Below are 24,139 nucleotides of genomic sequence, written 5' to 3' on the forward strand. Positions count from 1 at the left end.
TTTAGAAACAGCATCCTTCTTTGAAATGGGGGCGGGGAGACCTCATTTGCAGAGCTGACGCTTGTTAAATGTGTAAGTCCACTTCATATCCACTTAGGTCACCGTGACGGCCCTTGTCAGAGGATGGCAGGAACCAGAGTCCGTGGGGGGAAGAGGGCACCAAGAAGGGGGGAAGCTCGGCAGGGCCTCCTGTCGTGTCCCCCCTCCCTTCTGAGGGTCTGGCTGGACGAGGGCCGCACGGTAGGCCACCCGAGATAGGCCCTGAGGTAATCTGAGTGATGGGAGGTGAGAAATCCCAGCTCTGGCACCAGATAGTCACTGAGCCGCGATGGCGCTGGGCTTCTAGGGAGCTCCAGGGTAAGACTGTACAGGACAGAAGGCTGGGGGCAGGGGGCATCCAGGGAGCCTTGGTGCTTATTAGAGGAGCAGAAAATGAAGAAAGAAAATGCTGGGCTGCTGGGCGAGGCCACAGCCTCACCGTAGAGTTTGCACAGCCTGCCTGCCCACCACGCACCCTGTCCCCTCTTAGGAGAGGAACAGCCTCGGATCCTGGATGTGTCAGAGGTCACAGGGACCAGCACCTCCCCCCACAACCGACCCCCTCCACGAGGACTCCTGCAGGGCGTCAGCAGGGAGGGACCGAGGGAGCAGAGAGAGGGGGCCAAATCCAGTGTGAGGCTGAGAAGGGAGAAGGCCTGGGTCCTAACAGGAAGGGACCCACAGCAGTGGGGAAGTGCAGAAGGACCCGTGTAGCCTGCTCCTGACGGCTGAACTTGACTGGAGGCTGGGAGCTCCTCTGTGGCCAGACATTGACCAGCTCCCTGACCAGCTGGCACTGCCTGACATGCAGTGCTGGCCCAGGGAGGGTCGTGGAGCAGCTCCAGCCAGCGCTGGTGGCGTCCCCACCCTCTCACCACACCTCTCAGGTCTATAGCACCAAGGAAACCACTGTATGCATCTCGGTGGGAATGGCGACACTCTCCAAAATGCTGTCCCCCGCGGTTCCACAGTCTGAATTCCAGCCCTGGTTCTGGCTATGCAGCCTCTACACTTGCTGTTCTGGTCTTCCTGTAGCTCACGCAGTTACTTGAAGACCTTTAATAAATTATTTTTCTGCTTAAACTGAAAAGAAAAAAAGGACTCTCACAGTCCACGAGGGTTGTGTGGGTACATGAAGGCGCAGCCCCGCCCCGGACACAGCGGCTTCACACCCCTGCTCTGCGCTTGCCTGCAAAGGACCCTCACCCTGCACCCTCCCAGGGAGAAGAGTGCTGCTGACTTTACCACGTGATCCACCGTCTCTTTCACCCACCCAGGTGCCCCAAAGATTGCGCCGGAGGCTGGGCTGCTGGCTTTAGCACAGCCCAGTGAGAGGGAGGTCACTGGACAAGACCCCAGGCCTTGTGCAGCCCCACCAGGCACTTTCCCATGTTACTCTGCTCTTCCCAGGCTTGCTGTCATGTCCTGGGGTCCCGCCAGCACCCCTTACTCACCCAGCACCCAGAGGTTCCTGACATAGCAGGCTGGGAGTTGATCCACTGGAGTCAGGGGATCAGTGCCCCTTTGGCCCCATCTGCTTCTCACCCCCGCCCTGTCCTCCTAGCCAGCTTGCCTGATTTTGGTCAGCCTGGCTCAGAGGGCCTTGAATAAGAAAGACCCAGCCAGAGCCCAGGCTCTTCTCCGGGCTGGGACAGGGGTTTGCTGCCCGTCCACCCATGGGTTGGTCTGACCACTGGTCAGTCAGCCCTGCAGCAGCTGCCTGGGGCTGTCCTGTGTCCTGGCTTCCCCTGAGAAAGGCTGTGCGTAGAAGGGTGATTCTGAGGCCCAGCTTCCCTCAGGGGCCCCCCCACTGTACTTTGGGCACCTGTTGCCAGAACTCTTAACTTTCTTGGGGTGCAAGTGGTCAGTCTCCAGATAACCATGGGCAAGGGAAGAAGCCCGTCTGGGTGCCAAACGCACCTCACCCTACGGAGGTCCAGGTGGCCCAGGACCATCGTGCCCTCTCCTACACCCGGGTGCCCTTCACACTACCCTGGGCACCGTGGCCAGGACATCAGTGGCGAGCAGCACTGCCTGGGTGCTTCCCACAGAGCATTCATTCCTGGGAAAGCTAGCAGGGAATTTGCAGGAAACTATGGGGTGGGGAGAAGGGATTCTGTCCTCAGTCCGTCTGGGGCTGCTGAATTCATTGAGGTGCAATCAATCACTTTCTTTACTGCTGACTTCTGGGGTCTGCTTACCATCCCTGTGAGTCTCCCAGAGGACTAGAGGAGTTTCCACGGTTCCCAAACCAGTTGGACCGAGGAACCCTTCTAAGAGATCTAGCTCTTGAGAGCAGTGTTTCAGTCTGGGAATCATGTTGAAGGTCAGGCAGTCACAGCTCCTCAAAAAGACAGGGAGCCCTGGGCCAGGCAGTCCTGTTGGCCAGTCTCAGACCCTGACCAACCTCCCTGTGTTTCCAGCCTACCCCTGGGATCGCTCCAGCCTGAAATCCATGCCCCTGGACCTGCGGCAGTTTGAGAAACTGGACACCTATGCGTCACAGGTAGGAGAGCCGGGCCCTCTGCCTGCGATGGTCACCCCCACTAGGCGGCTTGGAGTTTCCCAAACCAGAGCGGCAAAGGCTCTCCCCAGACCCCTCCTGAGTGTATCCTGAGTCCCTTGGATGGGTAGTACGGAGCTCCTTTCCACAGCATGTGGGAGGGGGACAGAAAGCCCCCAGACAGAGGCCATTTCACCCTCCTACCCCACCCATGGTCCTGAGGCTTTCACCCCAGGCTACACACCCCATGCCTCCCTGTTGGCAGGCGCCTCCAGCCAGCCCTGTCCTGTCCTCCCCTGCCCACTGGGGCACTGCTGCTGCTGAGCCCCGCCAGCCCCAGCCCATGAAGGAAGGGACGTGAGGATGGGGGTAGGACCACAGATGCAGACGGCCAGCACCCACATGACCACAGCAGTCCTCACCCCCGAACACGTGGGCGGCTGAGCTCCCACATCTCTGGGCCTGGGCACATCTGGGGTGGGTGTGGGGAGGAGCAGCTACAAGAGCTGATGCCCTAGGGACACACTGGGGTCCTGGGAGCCAGGCAGGAGCCATACCACAGAGAGTCTGATTGGAGCAGCTAAGGAGCTGGACCCGTTGCTAAGGTCAGAGGGAGCGATCCTAGGCCGATAAGCCGGGAGATCGTCTACAGTCCTAGAAAAACCACCCTGGGGCTGGCACCTAGTGGATACTCGGGAACCTTTTTTGCTGAACTGATGAGTGATGATAGGAGCTCAGATTAGAGAGTCTGATTCAAGGCAGGAACATCAGTAGGGGGTGTCCAGCTGTCCTGGCAGGAGGAGGCATCCCTGGATGAAGCGGGGACACTGAGAACGGAGAGGAGCTGGAAGCAGAGGGGAAGGACCCCTCCCCAGTGTGTGTGCAGTGAGGTAAAGGTGGGGCAGGCCTTGCCCAGTCACTGCGCTGAGTGGTGGAGGGCAGGCAGGGTAGCTTCTCGGCGCGCGGAGCGAGGGAGCTGGAGCATGTGTCGGGGGGTGACAGTTTGTGTGGGGTGCAGTGGGCTCTGGTGCCTGTGGAGGTGACCCCTGGGCAGCTGGACAGCCGAGCCCGGAGCTGTATCTAGCCTGGAGAGGTCTGGGCCGGAAACCCTGCTTTGGGAGCCGTCAGATTCAGCTAAGAGCTAAAGCCATAGGGAGGGTGCCCTCTTGGGGAAGGCAGGGCCAGGAGCCACCTGAGGCCGGGCGAGACCAGGAAGGGTCAGTGTTCTAGAAGGTGCAGGCATGGTTCACTCTGACCAGGCGAGGCTAGACAGGCTCCCTTCCACTGCTCAGCGCTGAGGCCCTTTGTACTTCCAGGGGGGCAGCTCAGAGGAGGCTGAAGGCCTGGGCCAGGCTCCGGCAGGCTGGAGGGCAAATGGGGGCTGGAGGGGGAGGGAGTGGAGGGAAGACCCCACAGGAGCCTGGCACGGACGGGAGACTAGATGCGGGCAGTCCTGAGAGAGAGCCTGGGGGCGTTTTGAAGAGACGCGGCAGACGGGAGAGGCTGGGGCCGCCAGGGCCGGGAGGAGGAGGTGAGGATGCGGCCTGGCTCCGAGGCCAGCAGAGGGCCCAGCTGAGGAGGAGGAGGGCTCGCGGGTAAGGAAGCCTTGCCTGGGCCCTGTTGAGTCTGAGGCCTGGTCATCTGCATGACTGAGGGAAGAGAAGGCGGGCGTCCAGAGTCTGTGCAGGGTGGGACATGTCAGGGCTGCCAGGAGGGATGGACAGGCTGCTGGACAGCCTCAGAGAGCAGAGTGGGGACCAAAGGGCCAGAAGCCATAGAACCGAAGCTGGGGATTAAGTCAGGAGTCAGCCAGGCTGTAATGTGGGCCTGCAACGTGTGCTTCTAGGCCCTGGGAGAGGGACAAAGACAGGACTGTGGTGTTGGAGCAGCTGGGCGAGGGGGCACGCAGAGGGGCCTGGCGGTCTCCCTGTGCTCAGAGGGTGGGTCCTGGAGCTCCTGTGTGAGCGGTGGAACCGTCCCAGGGGAGAACAGGAGGACCTAGGGTGAGAGCTGACCGAGGTGTGGTCAACCATTGCAGAGGTAAGCGTACAGGTGCTCCTGCTTCTCTAGAAAGAGTGAGCGTGGCCAGGGCTGCCTTTCCAGCCACCCCAGCCCTGTTTCCTCCCGAGGATCCCTGCAGAAAACCTAATTTGCTCTTTTTTTATATATTATGGTAAAACATATGCCATATAATTTGCCATTTGAATCGTTTTTAAGTGTACAATTCAGTGACGTCAGTTACATTCCCAGTGTTGTACAACCATCACCACTGTCTACTTCCAAAATCAGCCCAAGCAGAAACTTTGTACCCGTTAAGCAATAACTCCCCATTCTCCCTCCTCCCAGCCCCTGGTAACCTCTAATTTATTTACCGTCTCTATGAATTTGTCTAGTCCAGATATTTCATATAAGTAAGAATCATACACTGTGTCTTTTTGTGTCTGACTTGTTTCACTTAGCACTGTGAAGTTCTGAGAACTTCATTCCTTTTAATGGATGAGTAATATTTCATTGCATGGATATACCACATTTTGTTTATCCATTCATCTGTGATGGGCACTTGCATTGTTTCTACCTTTTGGCTATTGTGAATATTGCCCCATGAACACTGGTGAACAGGTATCTGAGTATCTGTCTGCAGTTCTTTTTATATATATACCTAGGAGTGGAATTGCTGGGTCATATGGTAATTCCATGTTGAAATTTTTGAGGAACTGACAAATCGTTTCCCACAGCAGCTATACCGTTTTACATTCCCACCAGCAATTTACAAGGGTTCTAATTTCTTCAAATTTTTGCCAATTTTTTGATTGCCTTTTTTTTTTTTTTTTTTTACTATAGCCATCCTAGTGGGTATGAAGTAGTATCTCACTGTGGTTTTGATTTGCATTTCCCTAGTGACTAATGACATTGAGCATCTTTTCATGTGTCTATTGGCCATTTATATATTTTTGGAGAAATGCATATTCAAGTCCTTGGCCCATTGTAAAATTGTGTTGTCTTTTTGTTGTTGAATTATAAGGGTTCTTTATATATTCTGGATATTAAACCCTTATCAGGTATATGATTTGCAAATACTTTCTTCCGTTCTATAAATTATCTTTTCACTTTCTTAATATTGTCCTTTGATGCACAGAAGATTTTTATTGTTATGAAGCCAAATTAATCTATTTTTTCTTTTATATCCTGTGCTTTTGGTATCATATCTAAGAATCCATTGCCAAATCCAAGGTCAACGCAATTTACCCCTATGTTTTCTTCTAAGAGTTTTATGGTTTAAGTTCTTATATTTAGGTCATTGATTATTTTTGAGTTAATTTTTATATATGGTATGATGTAGGGGTCCAACTTCCTTCTTTTGCATATGGATATCCAGTTGTCAGTTACCATCTATTAAAGAGACTATTCTTTCCCCATTGAATGGACCTGACACCCTGGTCAAAAGTCAATTAGCCATAGACGTATGAGTTTATTTCTAGGCTCAATTCTGTTTCATTAGTCTATATGACCCTTATGTCGATATCACACTGTTGTGATTACTGTAACTTTAAGTGAGTTTGAAATCCAGAAATCTGTGTCCTCCAACTCTGTTCATCTTTTTTCAAAATGGTTTTGGCTATTCCAGGCCCCTTAGAATTCCGTATGAATTTGAGGACTGGTTTTTTCATTTTTGCAAAAAAAGGCTGTTGGACTTTTATAGGGATTGTGCTAAATCTGTCGATTGCTTCGGGTAGTGTTGACCATGACTAGGGGCTGCTACAGCGCCCAGATGGCCACTTGACTGGCCCCAGGAGCTGCAGAGAGAAGATGTGAGGGCTCTAGGGCCAGTGGTTCAGCTGGTCAGCACTGCCCACCACGTCCAGCCCCGCATCAAGGTTGCCCTAAGCCCAGCCTTTGAGCCTCTGGGCCTCTCCTTTTCTGCCCAGAGGAAGGGCAGTGCTGGCTGCAGGTGGCAAGGCACCGGGCTCCCCACAGCCCTTGTCTGGGCCCTGACGTAGCACCCCCCTCCCACTTCCCAGGTGACAGTCAAGAGCGGCCTGGATGCGCTGGTAAGCGACCTGCTCCAGGAGGCCCACAGCGACCTGGAGAGGGTCCGCGCCATCTGGATCTGGATCTGCCACCACATAGGTAGGCCTGCCAGTGGGGCCACTGGCTCTGGGACCCTGTTCCCAGAGGAACGTCTCTGGGCTTGACTCCATCACCCATGTGTGTGGAGGAAGAGGGAAGGTGGAAGAGAGGGGCTCTCAGATGACTGAGTTCGATAACCAAGGTTAACTCACTGTGTGCTAGCGGTCTCCATGAAGGGTGCATGGGCGGGGATCCCACGTGGCCCTGTGCCCACAGCCAGAGCTGAGGCCCCTCACCCAGCGGCAACCTTCCCTCAGTCCTGCCTTCCTGGGTGACCTGCTCCATAGAGATGAGAACCCAGGGCAGAAGGTCATCTCCAAGAAGGAGGAGGCTGGGGATGAGCCATAGCTATTTGAAAAGTTACCGCAACACCAGAGGTTTCTCAAAACACCCGCGCCAGGAAGAGTGGGCACCCCTCTCCTGGCTCCCTGCTCCCACAGTGGGGGCCTCGGCCGCTGCTCTCAGCCTGGTCTCCAGGTTCTCAGAGCCACCCCAGGGGACCTGGGCCTGCGTAGCTGCCCACAGCTCTGCATGGGACAGCCTTGAGAGTCTGACCAGCTCAAGCCAAGCCCACAGGTGGCTGCTAAGGGGAAGCTGGACCCCGCAGTCCATGGAGGAGCTGGCTGGTGGGATGGACTCCTAGTGACTTCCCTGTGACATAGAGACCAGCAGGGCTTCCCTGACCTGCTGCCACTGGGCTTTCTCTTTGTCCTCCCAGAGCAGCAGTTAGGGATGCCGCTTAGAGGATGAGTTCGCCTGACACAGGTAGAGCATCTGCCACAGGACCTGAGGAGCCGCTCCTCCAACTCCAGCCCCGACACTCAGCCTGGGCTTCAAGGGGACAGGATGGGAAACAGGACGTCCGTCAGGACGTTGTTTGCTGCCCCGCCCCCCCCACGCACACACACACACACACACACACCACCCCCCACACACATGCACACACACACACAGCCCACCCCACACGCACACACCAAAAACACGCACACCCACCCACAACCACACACAAACACACCCCCCACACACACACAGCCCACCCCACCCCACACACGCACACACACCCTGCACACACACAGCCCACCCCACCCCACACACGCATGCACACAAACACACAAACACACCAAAACATGCAACCCACCCACAACCACACACACACACTACACACACACGCACACACACACACCCCACATACACACAGCCCACCCCACCCCACACACGCATGCGCACAAACACACACACACACCAAAAACACGCACACCCCACCTCACCCCACACACACGCACACATACACCGCATACACACACACGCGCGCATACACACATCCCCAGACACCACACATGCACACACACATGCGCACACACGCGCACACACACACGTCCCACACACACACGACACACACACCCGTAACACACACACACCACCCCACCCCACACATACACAAATGCACACACGCACACAGACACACCCCACACACACGCACCCCACCCCACCCCACACACGCACACACCCCCCGCACACACACACATACCCCACACACGCGCGCACACACCACACACACCACACACACATGCACACACACCCACATGCACCCCACACACACACACACACCACCCCACACCACCCACACACACATGCGCACGCACACAACACACCCCACCCCACACACGCACGCACAGACACACACACACACACACACACACCACCCCCACCCCAACACACACACCTCCTTTGTGCCCTCAAAGGCCACAGGGATTCAGCCTCAGGGCCTCCCCTATGCCTTAAGCTCTACTGTTACTGAAGTGACAATCTGTCTTCTTTATTTGGGACCAGTTTTAATAGTAGCTCAGTTCGTGCCCTGCAGGTCAGTGTGAGGCCTTGGCCTTGGGGGCTGCCACAGGGATGGGTGAGCAGCCTCACTGGCCCTGCCTGCAGAGCTGCGTTGTGGTGGGGACACGCGGGCAAACCCCAGCCCAGTGCTGTCTTGGTCCCTCCCCTCCCAGCCCCTCCTACGAGGCCTAAGGAACCAGTGGCCCCTCAGCCAATGCCTTGCTCTTCCGGCCCTCACCCACACACAGAGGGGACATTTGCCAGATAGTACCTGGACTGGGGCCCTGTTCCCTTCAGTCCACAGCGGTTTCCCCCCGGCCTGAGGGAGGCCAGCCCAAGTGATGCTGGAAGTGCAGTGGAGGGCAGGGGCGGTGCCGCAGATGGCGGACCCCTCTCTCCTCTGCACCGGCCGGTCGTCTCCAGGGACCTGGTTCCTCACGGCCTCCTCCCCTGCCCTCCAGAGTATGACATCGAGGCCGCCCAGGAGAAGGACCGCCAGGCCTTCAAACCCACCACCATCCTGCAGACCCAGAAGACCAACTGTGACGGCTACGCTGGGCTCTTTGAGAGAATGTGCAGGTACACAGGCGTCCCGCGCTGACCACCCTGACCCAGCCCCTCCCCCTGCCAAGCGCCCTGAGCCTTCACCTCGTGCCAGGCCTGAAACCCGAGTTTGCAAACTCTGCTCTGAATCCAAGTGAGTCCTGAAAAGGTCAATTTCTCCCTTTTTAACACCAGCATAATTGACTTTGTACCATCTGTCGGGCTTCGGGATACATTAACATAATGGCAGATGAATGCACAGAGATAATTTGGTTATAAAAGGCCCTTTTTCCACCTTCTCCCATCTCTGTGCAGCTGAAGGTTAGAAGAATGGCAGATCTGGGAACGCGAGGACAGTGACTGCGGGCGCCAAGAGGACTGTGAAAGGCTGTCCTCGGGGCTGGCACAGGGGCCCCCTCGGGGGAAGCAAAAGCTCCCCCACCCGAAAAGATTTGTCAGTTGGAAAAGCTGAATAACTAGGAAGCAGCTCATCTCTTGGAGCCTCTGGGCTCCGTTTCCATTGCTCCGGGAGGGAGCACCTGGCCAGGTTGCCCAGGTGGGTGAGAGCAGGCGAGTGGCTGCTCTCTTTGTGTTTGGAGACGTCACTGCAGGTTCTAGGTGACCTGGAGACACACTCAAGGCTGGGGGAGCCCCGCCGACCCGCACACCTTCCTGTGCCTGCTCTCTGAGGTCTGCCGTGTTCCCCGGGAAACAGTCAGCCAGCCCTGGGGACCACTGAAAAGCCCATCCCCAAGGGTGTAGACAGACTGTGCCCACTGCCCCTGCAGCCCTCTGGGAGCCGGTCTTCTCAGGCACCCAGACATCAGCCAGCCAGGACCGCAGGGGGCAATTAATCAAACCAAGAGTAGCAACAGACACTTAAGAGTCCACGGGCGGGCAGGCATTCGTGATGTGTCGGTGCTGTACAGCGGCCACAGGATGTCCTGCTCCTGGGGGACACGCATCCCACTCCCAGCCTGACCCCCAGCTGTCCAGCCTCCCACGCCCAGCAAGCACAGACATGCTGCTCCACCCCTCCTGCTCACCGTCTGCTCTTAGAGGGGCCCACGGCGGGTCAGGGTGCAGAGGTTCAACCCATCTCCCAACCCCCGCATTCCCACCCCACCCCAGACCCAGGCACCCCACATGCCTTTGGGCCTCTCCAGAAACCGGGGTCCTCACCGGCCCCCTGCCCAGGCTCCCAGGCCCTGGGTTCCTGAACCAGGCTAAAGGCTTACACTGCCCCATAACGTCCTCCCAACTGTAGCCTCACCTCCCTCCCGGCCTTGCCGCCTCCACCGCTCCCACTTCCAGTTCCTCAGGCTCTTTCTGCTCTCCTCTCCCTAATGCTCTTCGGGTCCCGCTGCAGGATGGCCCCCCTCCCCCTCCCGGGGTGCCGTCAGCACACCTGTACGCCAGCTCAGGTCTTGCTTAGGCTTTTTTTTAACTAACTTTTGTAAATTAAAAATAAAACTTAACTATAGATTTATAAAGTGCATAGAAACAAAAAGAAGAAAATTAAGTTACCCTGAATCCTACCACTTCGAGATGACACTTGACATTTTGTCATATTGCTTTCTGGACTTTGTTCTATCATGTAGGCTTTGCCTGTGCTCATTTCTTCTTATAGTTCTTATAGGTCTTCTATGTCTTCACATGTCTCCCCCGACCCTTTCTGCTTTCCCTGTGAATACACATCTCAGAATCCGACACACAGTAGGCCCTCGATGACAGGAAATGGCAGGATGTTCCTAGCAGACTTGTATGAAACAGACCTTCTTCTCTTTTTAGATAATGGAATAGCCCTCCCTCTGGGTTCAGCTCTGTTTGTGCCTAGCACCTTTCAGCATTTTCATCTCAATTTGCAAATTTGAAAACACTCAGGGTTTTAAGTCATAGAATATATCCTTCTTCATCCAGTAGAAGCCTTCTCAGCATGGTATGGAAGGAGTACCAGATTTATAGCAGAAAGAGTTCCAGGCCTCAGTTAGTTTACCAGCCCTTGATTTCCAGTCCTTAATGTACCACTTAAGAGTTTTGTTCCTTTTGGAAGGCACTAAGCCTCTGGGAGCCTCAGTTTTCTTATCTGTACACTGGGGACTTTATTGCCTCCTGGCAGGACTGCAGCACTAAGTGAGAACAGGCAGTGTGGAGTTTGCTAACCTGACTTGGGGATTGTTGTTGTTTTTAAATCCTCCCTGTCTTCCCACAGTATTGGAGTGTCTTTGCTCTGTAGAACTTTCCTACAGACCCACATAGACTCACACAGGCTCAGAACATTGACATTGGCCTTGAGTGGAACCGTCAGCCCTTTTGGCCTGGTCCAGATGCTTAACAACGGCCGTATTCCGGCCTGAAGCTGATCATTAAAACACATCCCAACGTTTTGCATCATTTAAAGCTAGGTTCCAACCTGGCAGTTACCATGTGAAATACTCTCTGCATTGCCTGGGACATTTAACAATAGCTCACAGTTCGCTGAATTCCTTTAACTTTGGCTTTAAAGATCAGTAACCTGGTCCATGCATCTTTCCTAAGTGCCCTTCCCTTTAAAATAACTGCTGAAGGTTTGGTAAATTCATTACCGGACTCCTTAATAACTGAAGACGTGTAATCCACACTTGCTGATTTACCCCTGCTTAGTTGTCAAGGTGGCCTCTTAGCAAGAGTTGTATCCACACGGCTGGCATTACTTCTGCCAGTCCATTCCACCTCCCTGCAATGGCCTCATTAAAGACTGATTTAATAAAGTAATTTGGTGGGGAATTCAGATATTTTTGCAACGTCATTCATTTCTTCATTGTCTTTCCCAAGTAACCACTATACCTTTTTTGTTAGCACTGTTGCTTATAACTGCTGGACCAGTTTCTTTCTGACTTTCTCTCATCCAGCACTGAGGTCTCTCCTTTTGCCTCAGTTCCCCGGCAGCCTTCATGAATTTTGCTTCATTTCCTTGCGAGGGTCAAGCTTAATTCCCCAGAATTCTACCACTAAGTCAGCCTCCAGTGCAATTTCTCCCTGTTACCACCGCACTAGCACCACCAGCTAGCAGCTTTTCCAGGGACTTCTGATAAGGCCAGGAGCTTATTACCAGTTTGAGACTTTGGTGCTGAGGAGACTCCCGTTGTCACCAATCAGATGTCAGTGCGTTTTCCGTGCATCCTGCAGCTGTCACAGTGGCGTGCCGCTGTGTGGCATCATGCCCCAGACCCTCCCAGAACATCACTTGGTTCCAAAGGCCCAGAAGTCAGGATACATTAAATAACCTTAAATTATCCTCACCATATACGGCCTCTGAAAGGGGCATCTAAACTCTCCCATCCTTATAGATACACCAAAGGAGTATTCTCAGAGAGATGAACTATGTCACTATAGCAAACCAGCCTTTAATTTCACTCTGTATACCACCCAGCAGTTTATAGATTAAAACAAATCTCGCTGTACAAAAGGGCTGGAGCCTATTGAACTGTGCATCAGGAAAAATGAGTCCTGGCGCTGCTTTGGCCCCTGGCCTACTGAGTGTCCCCAGGCAAGTCAGCCTCCCTCTCTGAACTGCCTACTCCTCACTTGTCAGAGAGGAGGCCGCTGAAGTCAACCTCAAAAGGCTCTAAACAGGGCTTTGGAGTGAAAATTATTACCGTGATTACAGTTACTGACCTTGCTGTAAGGGTGATGGTATAAGAAAAGGGTAAGGGGACCGACCATGTAGCAGAAATATGAAGACACCGTCAAATTTACAAGAAATCAACTACATAAATTGTGAAACATAAATCATGGTTATTCATGTCCTGCTGTAGTACAGAAATCACAATTTTTTTGCCAGTTTAGAATTTACCTTTTTTTGGATTTATATAATATACCTTTTTTAGTTTTTATTGAAAAACAATGATTTTCAATGTTGGGTTAGTTTCAGGTGTACAGCAAAGTGATTCAGTTATTCATACATATATATATATATATATATATATATATATGTGTATATATATATATATATATATATATGTTCTTTTCCATTCTCTTCCATTACTGGTTATTTCAAGATATTGAGTAGAGTTCCCTGTGCTGCACAGTAGGACCTGTTTTGTTATCTGTTTTATGTATAGAAGTGTGTATATTTTAATCCCAAACTCCCAATTTATCCCTCCCCCACCTTCCCTTTGGTAACCATAAATTTGTTTTCTATGACCTTCTTGAGGACCATTTCAGGAACAGCAAGGCCCTAAAAATTCTAATTCACACATTTGCCCAGTTAAACAGGCCCTTGGGCTTAACGTTAACGAAAGCATGTTTCCTAATTTTACTGTTAGAAATCACAATGTTTTCATCAAGATGGGAAAAAAGAGCATGCTTTACTGCATCTCCTATAGCCTTCCCACCCTCCCTTTTTTTTTTTTTTTCTGTGTGGCTCAGACATCCTGGAAGAAGTGGTCAGAGGTGAGGAAGCCCACTATGGTCAGGGGCTGATATGTGCAGGGTACACCGCCCACCCCAGGCCGCTCAGCCACCCTGCTACCGAGGCCCGGATCGTCTCTGTTTAAAATGACAGTCACATTCTGGATCCATCACCTCCTCAATAAAACCACTGGTGCTGGGATTTTCAAAACTGTCAAAAGTAAAAACCAAGATTCTGCAGCCTGAGGTTATTAGATACATCTCCTTGGCTGATGTTTGGGGCCCTAGGATGGCTGGTTGGGGTTCTTTGAGAGGCGGAAACGTTTCTCGTCCTCTGCGCTTATTCAGTGCTCTCCCCGAGCTTTCCAGCAAATTCCTGCTCCTTTGGGTTCCCTGAAAGGGCCATGCTTATCACTAGCATTTTCGTGACGGTTCACATATCTGCCCCCTTCCGACTATGAGCACATCTAGGGTGGCCAGTGAGCTTTATGTTTAGAATATTACAATTTATTATGTTATAGTATTTATTACATTTTGGAATGATATGATATGTGATATTATCCCCTGGTACCTGCGCCTGGTACAGTGCTTTGCACAGAGTCTATACAGTTGGTGATCTTTTGATGACCTGAGATGGTGGTGGGTCATCTGTCTAGCAACCAGCAGCTAGGATTACTAGGTCCACCTCCTTGCATGGGAGTTATGGATTATTAACAATAATGCTTTACATTATGACTTCCCTGTCCAATTCATCTAGCACATTGCTGCCAGGTAATAAAATATCCTCATATCATAGTCAAGCATGGCAGGAGCTCACAGCTGAGGGGGTTTTTCATCTTTACTCTGCCCTAGGCATTCCCCACGGCCCTCCCAGCTTCTCCTCAGCCTGTCAGAAGAGAATCAACCCCTAGAGATCATTTAATGCCAACCTTCCCTGTTGCCCACAGTAAGCATGGCAAGGTCACACTGGGGTGAGCCCCGCCCTCCCGGCTCAGCCCAGTCACCGCCGCCTCCAGCCCCGAGCCCTCTGGGAGGACAGCTGGCCACTCGCTTCTCCCCACTCCGGCCCTTTCCAGGCTTGGGGCGGGATGTTCACTCTTATTCCCCTACTTGGTGCTCAACTCTGACCTCCACGTCACACCCGTGGTGGGAGGATACCTCTGCCCGGGGACACGGCTTCTCCCAGGAGGACCGTCCGGCAGAGCTCGAGCCAGCCATCTGCCCACATCAGCACCAGCCCCATCTTTCTCACAGCACCTGGAGGCCGCCTGGGCGCTCAGCACCTCTCCTTCCCGCCTTGACTTCGCCCAGAGCGGAGCAGACACCCTCCCCTCCCGCAAAGCAGCCCCTCGTGTAAACACTGCTGTCCCAGGACCCCACACTCCTCCACATCATCCTAGAAATTCATATGCACCGACGTTCTGGGCAAGAAAGGACAATAACTCACTAAAAGTGTCATTTTCAAGTAGTATTTACGGATTCTTTTCCAATTCGAAAAGTAACGCATAATCATTATTGAAAATTTTAAAAATAAAGAGAAGCTTAAAGAAGACAATTAACATCACCCCTGACCCCACCACTGAGAGACCAGACGACTTGTGTGCCGTCTCTCTCTGCCCTCCCCCATCTCTTGTTTTCCATGCATGCACGCGTGCACACAAACACACACACGCGCGCACGCGCGCGCGCCTTGTGCTGATGGTGGGGTTTTATAGGCTCCTGTCAGTTAGCAGCGTGTCGGGAGCATCTCCTGCCTCGTTAAACGTTTTTCACAACATTCCTTCTCCTCGTCCACTCTCTGAGTCTACGGAAGGTGCCCCCATACCTCGCACGTACCTCAGTCCCAGCCTCTGGCCTGGCATGCGACCCTCGCCCCGCCCCTCTGCCGGCTGTTTCCTTTAAGACTCTAAACTCACTCAGGTCACACAGGCTGAGAACAAAGCCCCTGGGCCTCATCCCATTGCAGCTAAATGAGGAGGGGGCTCTCCAGGCATGCCTGCTGCACTTCCCTCCCCTGGGGTCCTGGGCCCACCCCCTCCCAGGCCTCGGGCCTCTGGGCGGCCCTTCTGATTCAGGGAGTCCGTGTAGGCTTTTACCAGCAGAATCCTGACATCCATCGGAATCTGGTTTCTCTCGTTCTCTGCTCCCGCCCCCCAAGTGCTCCCGAAATCCTCCCCACGGGCCCAGCTGGTCTGTTCCCATGGATTTCTTAGGCAGCCTGGGAGGCCTGGACGTCCTTTTGGCAGGCAGAAGGGTGGGGGGACTGCAAAAGTTCCCAGCCCATAAGGAGCCGCAGCAGAGCAGGCTTGCCCCCGGCAGGAGAGGGGAGCTCAGGCCGCGTGGGCACGTGCGCGGCCCCCATGGCAAGGTGGAATCTGGTAATTTGCAGGCTCCATATTTTGCCTCACTAGGTCTCTCAACAAATGATATGTAAATAGAGATAAGTCGTACTTAATCCAATATTCTACTAATTGTTAATTAAATGGTCGTTTTTATACGGAAAATTTCCCCATTCCTATCCTGTGTGCATGGCCATTTCACCCCATTAGCCTGAGGCTCCATGGCCTCGTGTTCAGAGCAACTGAGGCTGTAGACCTGCTCCCGGAGGGACGCCCGAGGCCGCTTCCCTGACTCAGGCCGGGTCGACACCCGGAGCACAGCCCCGGTTCGTGCAAGGGGAGGGCAGAGTCAGCGGGAAGCTCGTGCTGCGCCCCATTCGATGGGCCATCACGAACATCTTGGATATCACGGGTTTGGGCGTTGATTACACCAACCTTCCACAGTGAAAGCAAAGTGTCCTGAAGAAGGACCACCTTGTTCTAAGTCACACAGAGGCCAGATTAGAGCTTGCCATTTGGTCCCCAGAGGTGACCAGCGCCCATTGCCCCACCGTGCAGGTCAGCTTGGTTGTGAGCAGTGGGGGAACACACTGCCAAGGGGGTCTTGATAAAAGCTCGGGCTGACCGCTCAGCATTTCCACTCCCAAAGTAACAGCTACAGGGGACTCTGAAACCGTGGCCAGGGCGATCAGTCGGCAACTGGCCTTAATGCACCTTGGTGGCCCTGGCAGTGGGCCAGTCCTCCCCCGGTCAAGATAGGGACCCCGGCTGGCCTGCCCCAGGGGTCACCGCACAGGTGTCTGCGGGCAGGACGTGGCGGTGGAGGTGGGCTCAGTTTCTCCCACACCCTCACGTGCAGCGCCCTGCCTGACGCCCCACCCGTGGCACCTCCACCCAGCTCCCCAGCCACGTGTGTCGAGTCGAGAGCATTGGCATGCCCCTGGTTTCTGTGTCCGCCAGGCGCCCCTCACTGTTCCGCTACTGTCCTCCTGCGGCTGCCGGCGGAGCCCTCAGGCAGGCTCTGGGGAGAGACATTCCCAAGCGCTCTGTAGAGGCTGAAGGGGGAGCAGACAGCGGGGACCGCAGCCAGGCTGCGCCGGAGGGACCAGCCAGCCCTGTGTCCCCCTGTCCCCCGGCTCTGCAGACAAAAGGCTGTGTGTGTGTGACTGGGCGAGAGGCAGGGAAGAGGAGAGGCCCGGAGGGACTTGTGGACAGCAAATGCGCCTAAGGCTTGGGGCCACAGACAGACAGACTTGTGGTGCTGGACGCAGCCCCAGCAGGAGCCGCCTCTCAGAGCCCTGTCCCGCCCCAGGATCGCAGGTGTGCAGTGCATGACCGTGCCTGGCTACTCCAAGGGCTTTGGCTACCAGCCGGAGCAGAGCTTCTCCGGGGAGTTTGACCACGCCTGGAACGCCGTGTTCCTGGAGGGGAGATGGCACCTGGTGGACAGCACCTGGGGCAGCGGCCTGGTGGATTCCACCACCTCCAAATTCACCTTCCTGTAAGTGCCTCAGTTCTGCGCGGTGTCTGGTGGGTGGAGATGGAGGAGGCGGCAGGTGGAGAAGGCCGGATGGAAGGGGAAGGAGAGCTGGGGGGCCTCCGTGTGCTGCTTCCCGCTCCCACCCTTCCTCTGGCGGAGGGAGTGAGCTACCTCCGGGCCAGTGATAAGGGCCCAGGCCTTCCTGTCACCTCGCGCCCCACTGTCTAAATCCCCCCTCTGGCTCCCCAGCGCTCCCTCCACCCAAGTGCTAAAAGCACTGTGTTTGCCCACAGGCCAAGTGCAAGGAAAGGCCGGGCTGAGAAGCTTCTCTCAGTGTCTGTAGGTTCCCCTCAGGGCTTGGCCACTGACTGTGTTACAGTTGCCAGAATTCTCTCCTACTGCTTCTCGCAGGCACCGGGGTTCCTCCTCCTGCTCTCTGGGCTGAATGCAGCTGAATCCCACCTCTGAGAAAAGGGGTCTGGTTTGCGGGAAGGGGTGCTGGGGTGTGCAGGTTCCCTGTGGCCACAGCGGGGCAGGGTGGCCTGGGTACTGGGTACTGGAGCGCATCTGTCTTCTGAGGCTCCGGCCTTAAGCTAAGGCCATAACATTCGTGCTGGATCTTGATGTGCATCAGCAGCTCAGATGCCTTTTCATCCAGAAAAATGAGAGCACGGCCCCATTCGTGCAGTTAAAATCCTGACGGTCCGCACGCGGGGCCGATACAAGTGCATGCACGGAGCCCGTACATGCAGGACGCGTTCAGTTACACCCCTGCTTTGCTGCATCAGCTCTGGGCGCTGCTCACCTTGGGTCGAGTGAAGGCTCACCCATGTCAGATGAGTCCCCTGTTCTTCTCCTGATCTGTATCACTGACCTCCAGAGAGCCGTGTCTAGGCAGCCCCAGGGACCATATCAGGGCCTCTCACCTGCACAGCTACTCACATCAGGTCACCATGTGGATGGAGCTGGTGCACCACACTTTCCCTCCCTGCCCTCCCTCCACTCCACTGGCACCTGGTCTGTGGGTCATGGCTTTGCTCCCTTCAAATCTCTTTGGCTTTGAGAGCAGGGGCAGCCCTTTCCCCGCCTGGTCACAGCCCCTCCTGGGCAGTGGCCTTCTCTTAAAAGGGGCCTCAGGGCTTCCCTGGTGGCTCAGTGGTTGAGAGTCCGCCTGCCAATGCAGGGGACGCGGGTTCGTGCCCCGGTCCGGGAAGATCCCACATGCCGCGGAGCGGCTGGGCCCGTGAGCCATGGCCGCTGAGCCTGCACGTCCGGAGCCTGTGCTCCGCAACGGGAGAGGCCACGACAGTGAGAGGCCCGCGTACCGCAAAAAAAAAAAAGGGGGGGCGGGGGGCCTCAGATCCTGTCTCACCTCCTATTTATGGAAGCAGCCACTGAGGGGGCATCTTCAGCACCCACGTTAGGGCTGGAAATGGTGCCTCTTCCCCCTGGTTAGTGGCCGGGACCGCCCTAAGATACGTCGGCCCAAAGAAGGCCCCAAAGACCCCCCTGTGGGCCCCCCACCCCTCTGCACACCCGGGGCTTCTCCCCTCACGTGACTGCTGACCTGCCTTCCCCCTCCAGCTACAATGAATTCTACTTCCTCACCCACCCGGCACTGTTCATCGAGGACCATTTCCCGGACAACAAGAACTGGCAGCTGCTCAGGCCTCCTCAGTCTCTGCGGCAGTTTGAGAATAACATGTATCACAAGAGTGAGTTCTACAACAAGGGGATGCTGAGCGCCCACCCGCAGACCTCCATCATCAAAACAGGTAACCCGGGCCCGCGGGGCTGCCCTGCCAGGGCCCAGCTCGCTGGACGCTGTATATGGGGGCTGTGCAGGGGCAACAGAGGCAGCCCAGGCCGTCAGGCCATCAGGGCAGGACGCAGCCTCAGGTCACCTGTGTGGGGACAGAAGCCCCTCCCACCAGCATAAACCAAGACAGGGATGCGTAGGGGGTCCGAGGTTTCCCTGGCCTGAGGGCCACGTTCTCAGCCTGGGGTCGGGGCACCAGGGCTGGCGGGCCCGAGCTGGGGGAGTCTCTCTCAGCTCACACAGCAGGGAAAGGACTGCCTCAGAGCTGGCTACACCCGCCTCCCAGCTCAGGTGCCCGACAGATGCTCCTAAACTTCTGGCAGAGAATGTGTGTTGGCCCGGCTGAGCCAGGCTCCGCGTGTCAGTGGCCTAAGCAGCTAGTGGGCGAGCGGCGGGCGTGTCCCAGGACAGCGCGCTGGGGGCTGTAGTAGGGAGGTAGCCACCGAGCTGGGCGCTGGGAGCTGGAGGAGAGCAGGCATCACGGGACGTGGGAGCACGTGCTCCAGGAAGGACACGGCAAGGCCCCCAGGCCTGAGCTCAAGCACCCCAGACGACGGCCGGGCTCCAGGGGTGCTGCCTGGCCTCTCAGAGCTCCCCTCGCTGCCTGGACGCCGGCCGGTTCTGCCCGCTGCCCTGTTTCCTTCCCTCCTGAAGGCAGGACCAGCCTCTTCAGCTGGGCGTGCCGGACCCCCGGCCGAGCTGTCCCCAAGGCTGGCCTGGACTGACCTTTGTTCCCCACCTCCCCACAGCGGCCACGGGCAGCCAGCTGGGTATGTTTGGGAACTGCAAGGCCTATGGGGGGCTGGGCCCAGGGGTGCCAGAGCCACAGTCAGGGCTCAGCCCAGCAGGATCAGTGCACCCCCCACACTTCCTCCAAAGACTGCCTACGGGCCCCATCTCTGCCCCTGGGGACCTGTGTGCTCCCAGGAGAGAAGGCCTGAGCTCACCTGGTGTGAGCACAGCGGGGTCTGTGGGAGGGTCTTTGGGGGACCCCCACCCCACACTCAGGGCTATGGGGGCACCCACATTAGTCCCAGCTGACTTGTCCCTTCCACCTCACAACAGTCTCCTTAACTAGGCTGCTGAGCTCGGGAACACTTTTTCTAACACTACAAATACCTGGCAGCTCCCACTGCTAAGGTAACGGCGTGAAGCTGCCGTCTCAGGAGTGCGGCTCCTCCACTACGTCAGATGGGGGACTGCTCCAGCTGTCACGGGCCACGGGGCCACAGGGAGGAATAGGCCAGGTCACACCAGCGTCAAAACAGTGCCCCCAAGGGGTCTGCCTTTTCAAGAGACAGAGAAAATGTAAACACTGGGTTTCTTAATATATAGTAAACCTCAAATGTGATTGCATATTCATGAAGCATATTTATAGAATATTTCTTTGCTGGAGCTAGTTTTCTTAAGATTGGGGATGGGAGGAAAGCTGAGAGGAAAACTGAGGTGGGCAAAATGCAGGGAGGAGAGAGTGAGAGGGGGCAAAGGAGGGGTGAGAGGAAGAGCAGGTCACAGGCTCCAACTTGGTCCCCAGGGGTCTCCAATCCTTTATTTCAAGTCTTCCCAGCCAGTCAACTCACCTTTGCCAAGAACGCCCTGGGCCAGGCGCCCCGGCCAGGCCTGGGACATGGCAGGAAAGGAGGCAGGCGGACGCTTCCCTGTGGCGCCCCCAGGGAGGACAGACAGAGGTTACACACATAACCAATTCATTACTACGGTGCTGAGTTCCCTGGAGGAGAGGCAGAGCCAGGAGAGAGGCTTCCAGGCAGCTCAGCCTCGCCCCAGGGCAGCGGGAAAGCTTTCTTTGCAGTCAGAACGTTACCCTGAGGTCTTATCCAGGTCTGGGGGACAACGGTATGGGGAAGAGCATGTGTGAGGGCCCTGGGACGTGAACGGGTGTCCCCCGGGAGGATGTGAGGGAATACCGTGTGGGCCCGAAGACGGTCCTGACTCAGGCAAGGCAGGAGGGGACAGGCCTCTCCACTGGCCTCCGGTTTGATGGTGAAGTGAGCCCCGGAGTGACCGGGGGGATATTTTCAGGAGCCCTCGGGCTGCCATGTGGAGATGCTGGGAGCGCTCCATGCATCAAAGGTGAATTGCACGGGGACCACACAACCGACTGTGGTGCAAGATGGAGCAGGACAGGGTCCATGAGCAGCTGAAGGCTGAGACAGCTTCTGCCCTCTGAGCTGGCTTAGATTAGGAAGTGAGGGGAGAGGAGGGATTCAACCGAGAGAGGTTGATAACGAGTTTGCTGTTCTTGGTCACTTTCCTTTGGAGGTCACCAGGTCCCACGGTGGCTGGTGGCAGTGGAGAAAGAGTGTAGACAAAGAAAATAGCACCTAAGCACAAAGAATACCACAGTTAGTGTACGGAAAAGGGAAGGGATCAGGTGGTGGTCAGAGGGTGGAGAGAGGGCCAGGCTGGAGAGGGTGGTGGATGCAAGGCGAGGAGAGGACTTCCAGGAGGGCATGGCCAGCGGCGCAGATCCTCCAAGCACACTTGAACACTTGGAGAATGGGAACGGAGGCCAGATTTCAGAGAGCTGACTGGGTGGAGGGGAACTGCAGTGGGGAAATGTTTGGGAGAGTAAGGTAGGCGAGTTGGCAGTACCTGGGAAGGCAGGGAAAGTCTTCCAGATGGACGAGCCATGAAGAAGGAAGCGGGGAGGCTGATGGAGCCCCCATCCCGGTCCTGCTGCCTGTGTGGGGATTCTCACTCACTCCCAAGATGGGAGGTACCACTGAATGCAGTAGCTGAGCAGCCTGGAGTCGGGGGCCTCGTGGCTGATTAGACAGGAAGTCTCAGGGACACTTGTCCTAGAGCCTGGGCATGGCTTTCTGCCTACCCAGCAAGAGCACTGGACCCCGACTGGGGACAGGCTACTAGGGAACATGGATCAGACGCTAGTCTGTCTCCTTCCTTTGCGCTCATCCACGCACGGGACTGGGGAGGTGGCTGGGCGGAGCAGGTGATCAGCTTCTGAGCGAAGGTGAGGCTCTCAGAGAAGCCCGCTCCCTCCCTGTGGCCCTGCGAAGCAGGGAGGGCCAGGTAGGGGAGTGCTGGTGGGCTGCAATAACCGGAGAACTCAGCCCCTCTCCCCGACAGCAATGACCGGGACAGAGGAAGACAGCGCTGGAGGGCAAGGAGCGGGGAAGGTGGGTGCAGAAGACCCTCCCTTGCACTCACTGACCCCATTAGAGATGTGCAGCCTGGGGTGGCGGGGGGGGGCGCACAGGGAGAGTGGGGGACACACAAGGAAGCAGCCCTGCCCCTTGAGCACAGCCTCCAGGAGGGAAGCATTCCAACCCGTTTTTAAGGTGATGTGTTGACATGACAGCTGTGATAAGGGAAGGCCCAGATGCTGGACGGAGCGGGGTGAAAGCAGGACCTGAGACATGGAGGCTCTCCAGCCAGGGTCTTGGGCCCTCCTTGCCCCTTAGCCCTCTCCCCTGCCCTAGAATCAGGTTAAGGCTTCATGCAACACTCATCCGATACGAATCAAATGGGCAAGGCGAGCACATACAGCTGGGGGCAGATTTTTTTCTTGAGACCCCCTCCCACCCAGCTTGCAGCTCTCGAAGAGAAGCACCTAGAGCGGGTAGGGGAGCCCCTTCCAGAGGTGTGCTGCTTCCGGCTTGTATCGTGTTCAGTCAGGTCACACTGGTGACGTAAAACTATCGCGGTGAAGGTGTTCACACCACGGAAATGGGCAGACGCTATGTGTCAGCGCTTTCCCCCCAGAGACCCCGTTGTTAAACATTCACCAGCGCATCAGCACAGGCCGGACCCCTCTCACCTGACCCCGGCTCTCGCTCCACAGTGAACGGGAAGGTCACAGTCACCATCGAGAGCTGCGCCCCGACGCTGTTCATGTTCATGCTCAACGGCAAGCAGGAGCACGGACTGCTGAGCTTCAGGAAGAACGGGATGAAGCTGGATGTGTACCCTCCGACCGTGGGCACCCACAAGCTGCAGATCTTCGCCAAGGGCAACTCGGAAATCTACAGCTCAGTGCTGGAGTACACACTCAAGTGCCACTACGCAGACACCGGTGTCCGGCTGCCCGCGGAGCTGCACCAGCCCGTGGGGCCCAGCTGGTTCTCAGAGCAGATGGGCATCACGAAGCCGTCCCACCCCGAGCCCGTCATCTACACCAGCGACGGGCGCTGCTCCGTCAGCTTCGGCGTGGAGGAGGGCATCAGCGTCCTGGCATCGCTGCACGGGGACGATGGCCCCGTCACCGAGGAGACACAGCGGCGCTACATCTTCCAGCTGCAGCGGGAGAAGCGGACGGAGCTGAAAGTCCAGGTGCCGCACGCCGGCAAGTTCGCGCTCAAGATCTTCGTCAAGAAGAGGCAGGAGCCGGGCAACTACGTCTTCGTCTTCAATTACCTCCTGTGCTGCACCAACAGCAAGGTGAACTGGCCCGTGTTCCCCGAGAGCTTCGGCAACTGGGGGCAAGACAACGAGCTACTGGAGCCCCTGTCGGGCGTGCTGCCCGCCAACCACAGCGTCCCGTTCAAACTGAAGCTGCACGGCGTCGCCAAAGCCCTGGTAAAGGGGCAGGACACGTGGCCCCTGACCCTGAACCGCGAGGGCTACTGGGAGGGCAGCTGCAGCACAGCCGGCTGCCAGGAGGTCTACGTCATGGTGCTGGAGAATGCCAACCACAACTTCTACTCCTACATCCTGAAATACGAGGTGGACGCCCAGTGAGGGCCGGGGCCCCGCCACCCCTGCCCTGGGCAGCGCACAGAGCCCCAGACACCCCTGAGTCTGCATGGAATCCCTTCTAGGCCTCCGCCTCAGTCTCCCTGCTCTGCCGCGGGAGCTGTGATGTTTGTGTTCTGGTGGCCGAGGGGATGGAGGCGGAGGCCCTTTAGAAGACAAAGGTGCTACGTGAATCTGAGGTGTTGTGAACTGTACACCACGGCCCAGACGCCCCCTTCTCCTGCTGATGCTGTCCTTGTTGTTATCTGGCTGGTGTGGGAAAGCAGGGATGCTGCCCGGGCCGAAAGCTTTTCCCACGATGGGGAGAGAGAAGAGGGCATGCTCTACGAGGCTGA

The 24,139-nt window shown here is 56.0% G+C and overlaps 1 protein-coding gene across 3 annotated transcripts in view; it reads left to right on the forward strand.

Annotated features, from left to right (window-relative positions):
* The window catches only part of KY (kyphoscoliosis peptidase), a gene marked incomplete at both ends in the record, with an annotated part of 44,277 nt that extends 20,488 nt beyond the window's left edge, over positions 1-23,789 (forward strand). For all 3 annotated transcript variants that reach the window (XM_081235210.1, XM_081235211.1, XM_081235212.1), the window contains 6 exons: positions 2,463-2,545; positions 6,562-6,670; positions 8,959-9,076; positions 17,084-17,272; positions 18,836-19,026; positions 22,894-23,789. In XM_081235210.1, coding sequence (XP_081091336.1) covers positions 2,463-2,545; positions 6,562-6,670; positions 8,959-9,076; positions 17,084-17,272; positions 18,836-19,026; positions 22,894-23,789 — 1,586 coding nt within the window. The remainder of the gene's footprint in view (positions 1-2,462; positions 2,546-6,561; positions 6,671-8,958; positions 9,077-17,083; positions 17,273-18,835; positions 19,027-22,893) is intronic.
* Positions 23,790-24,139: the final 350 nt, after the last annotated feature.

The sequence above is a fragment of the Mesoplodon bidens genome, assembly GCF_964165515.1.
Source record: "Mesoplodon bidens genome assembly, chromosome: 5".
NCBI lineage: Eukaryota > Metazoa > Chordata > Mammalia > Artiodactyla > Ziphiidae > Mesoplodon > Mesoplodon bidens.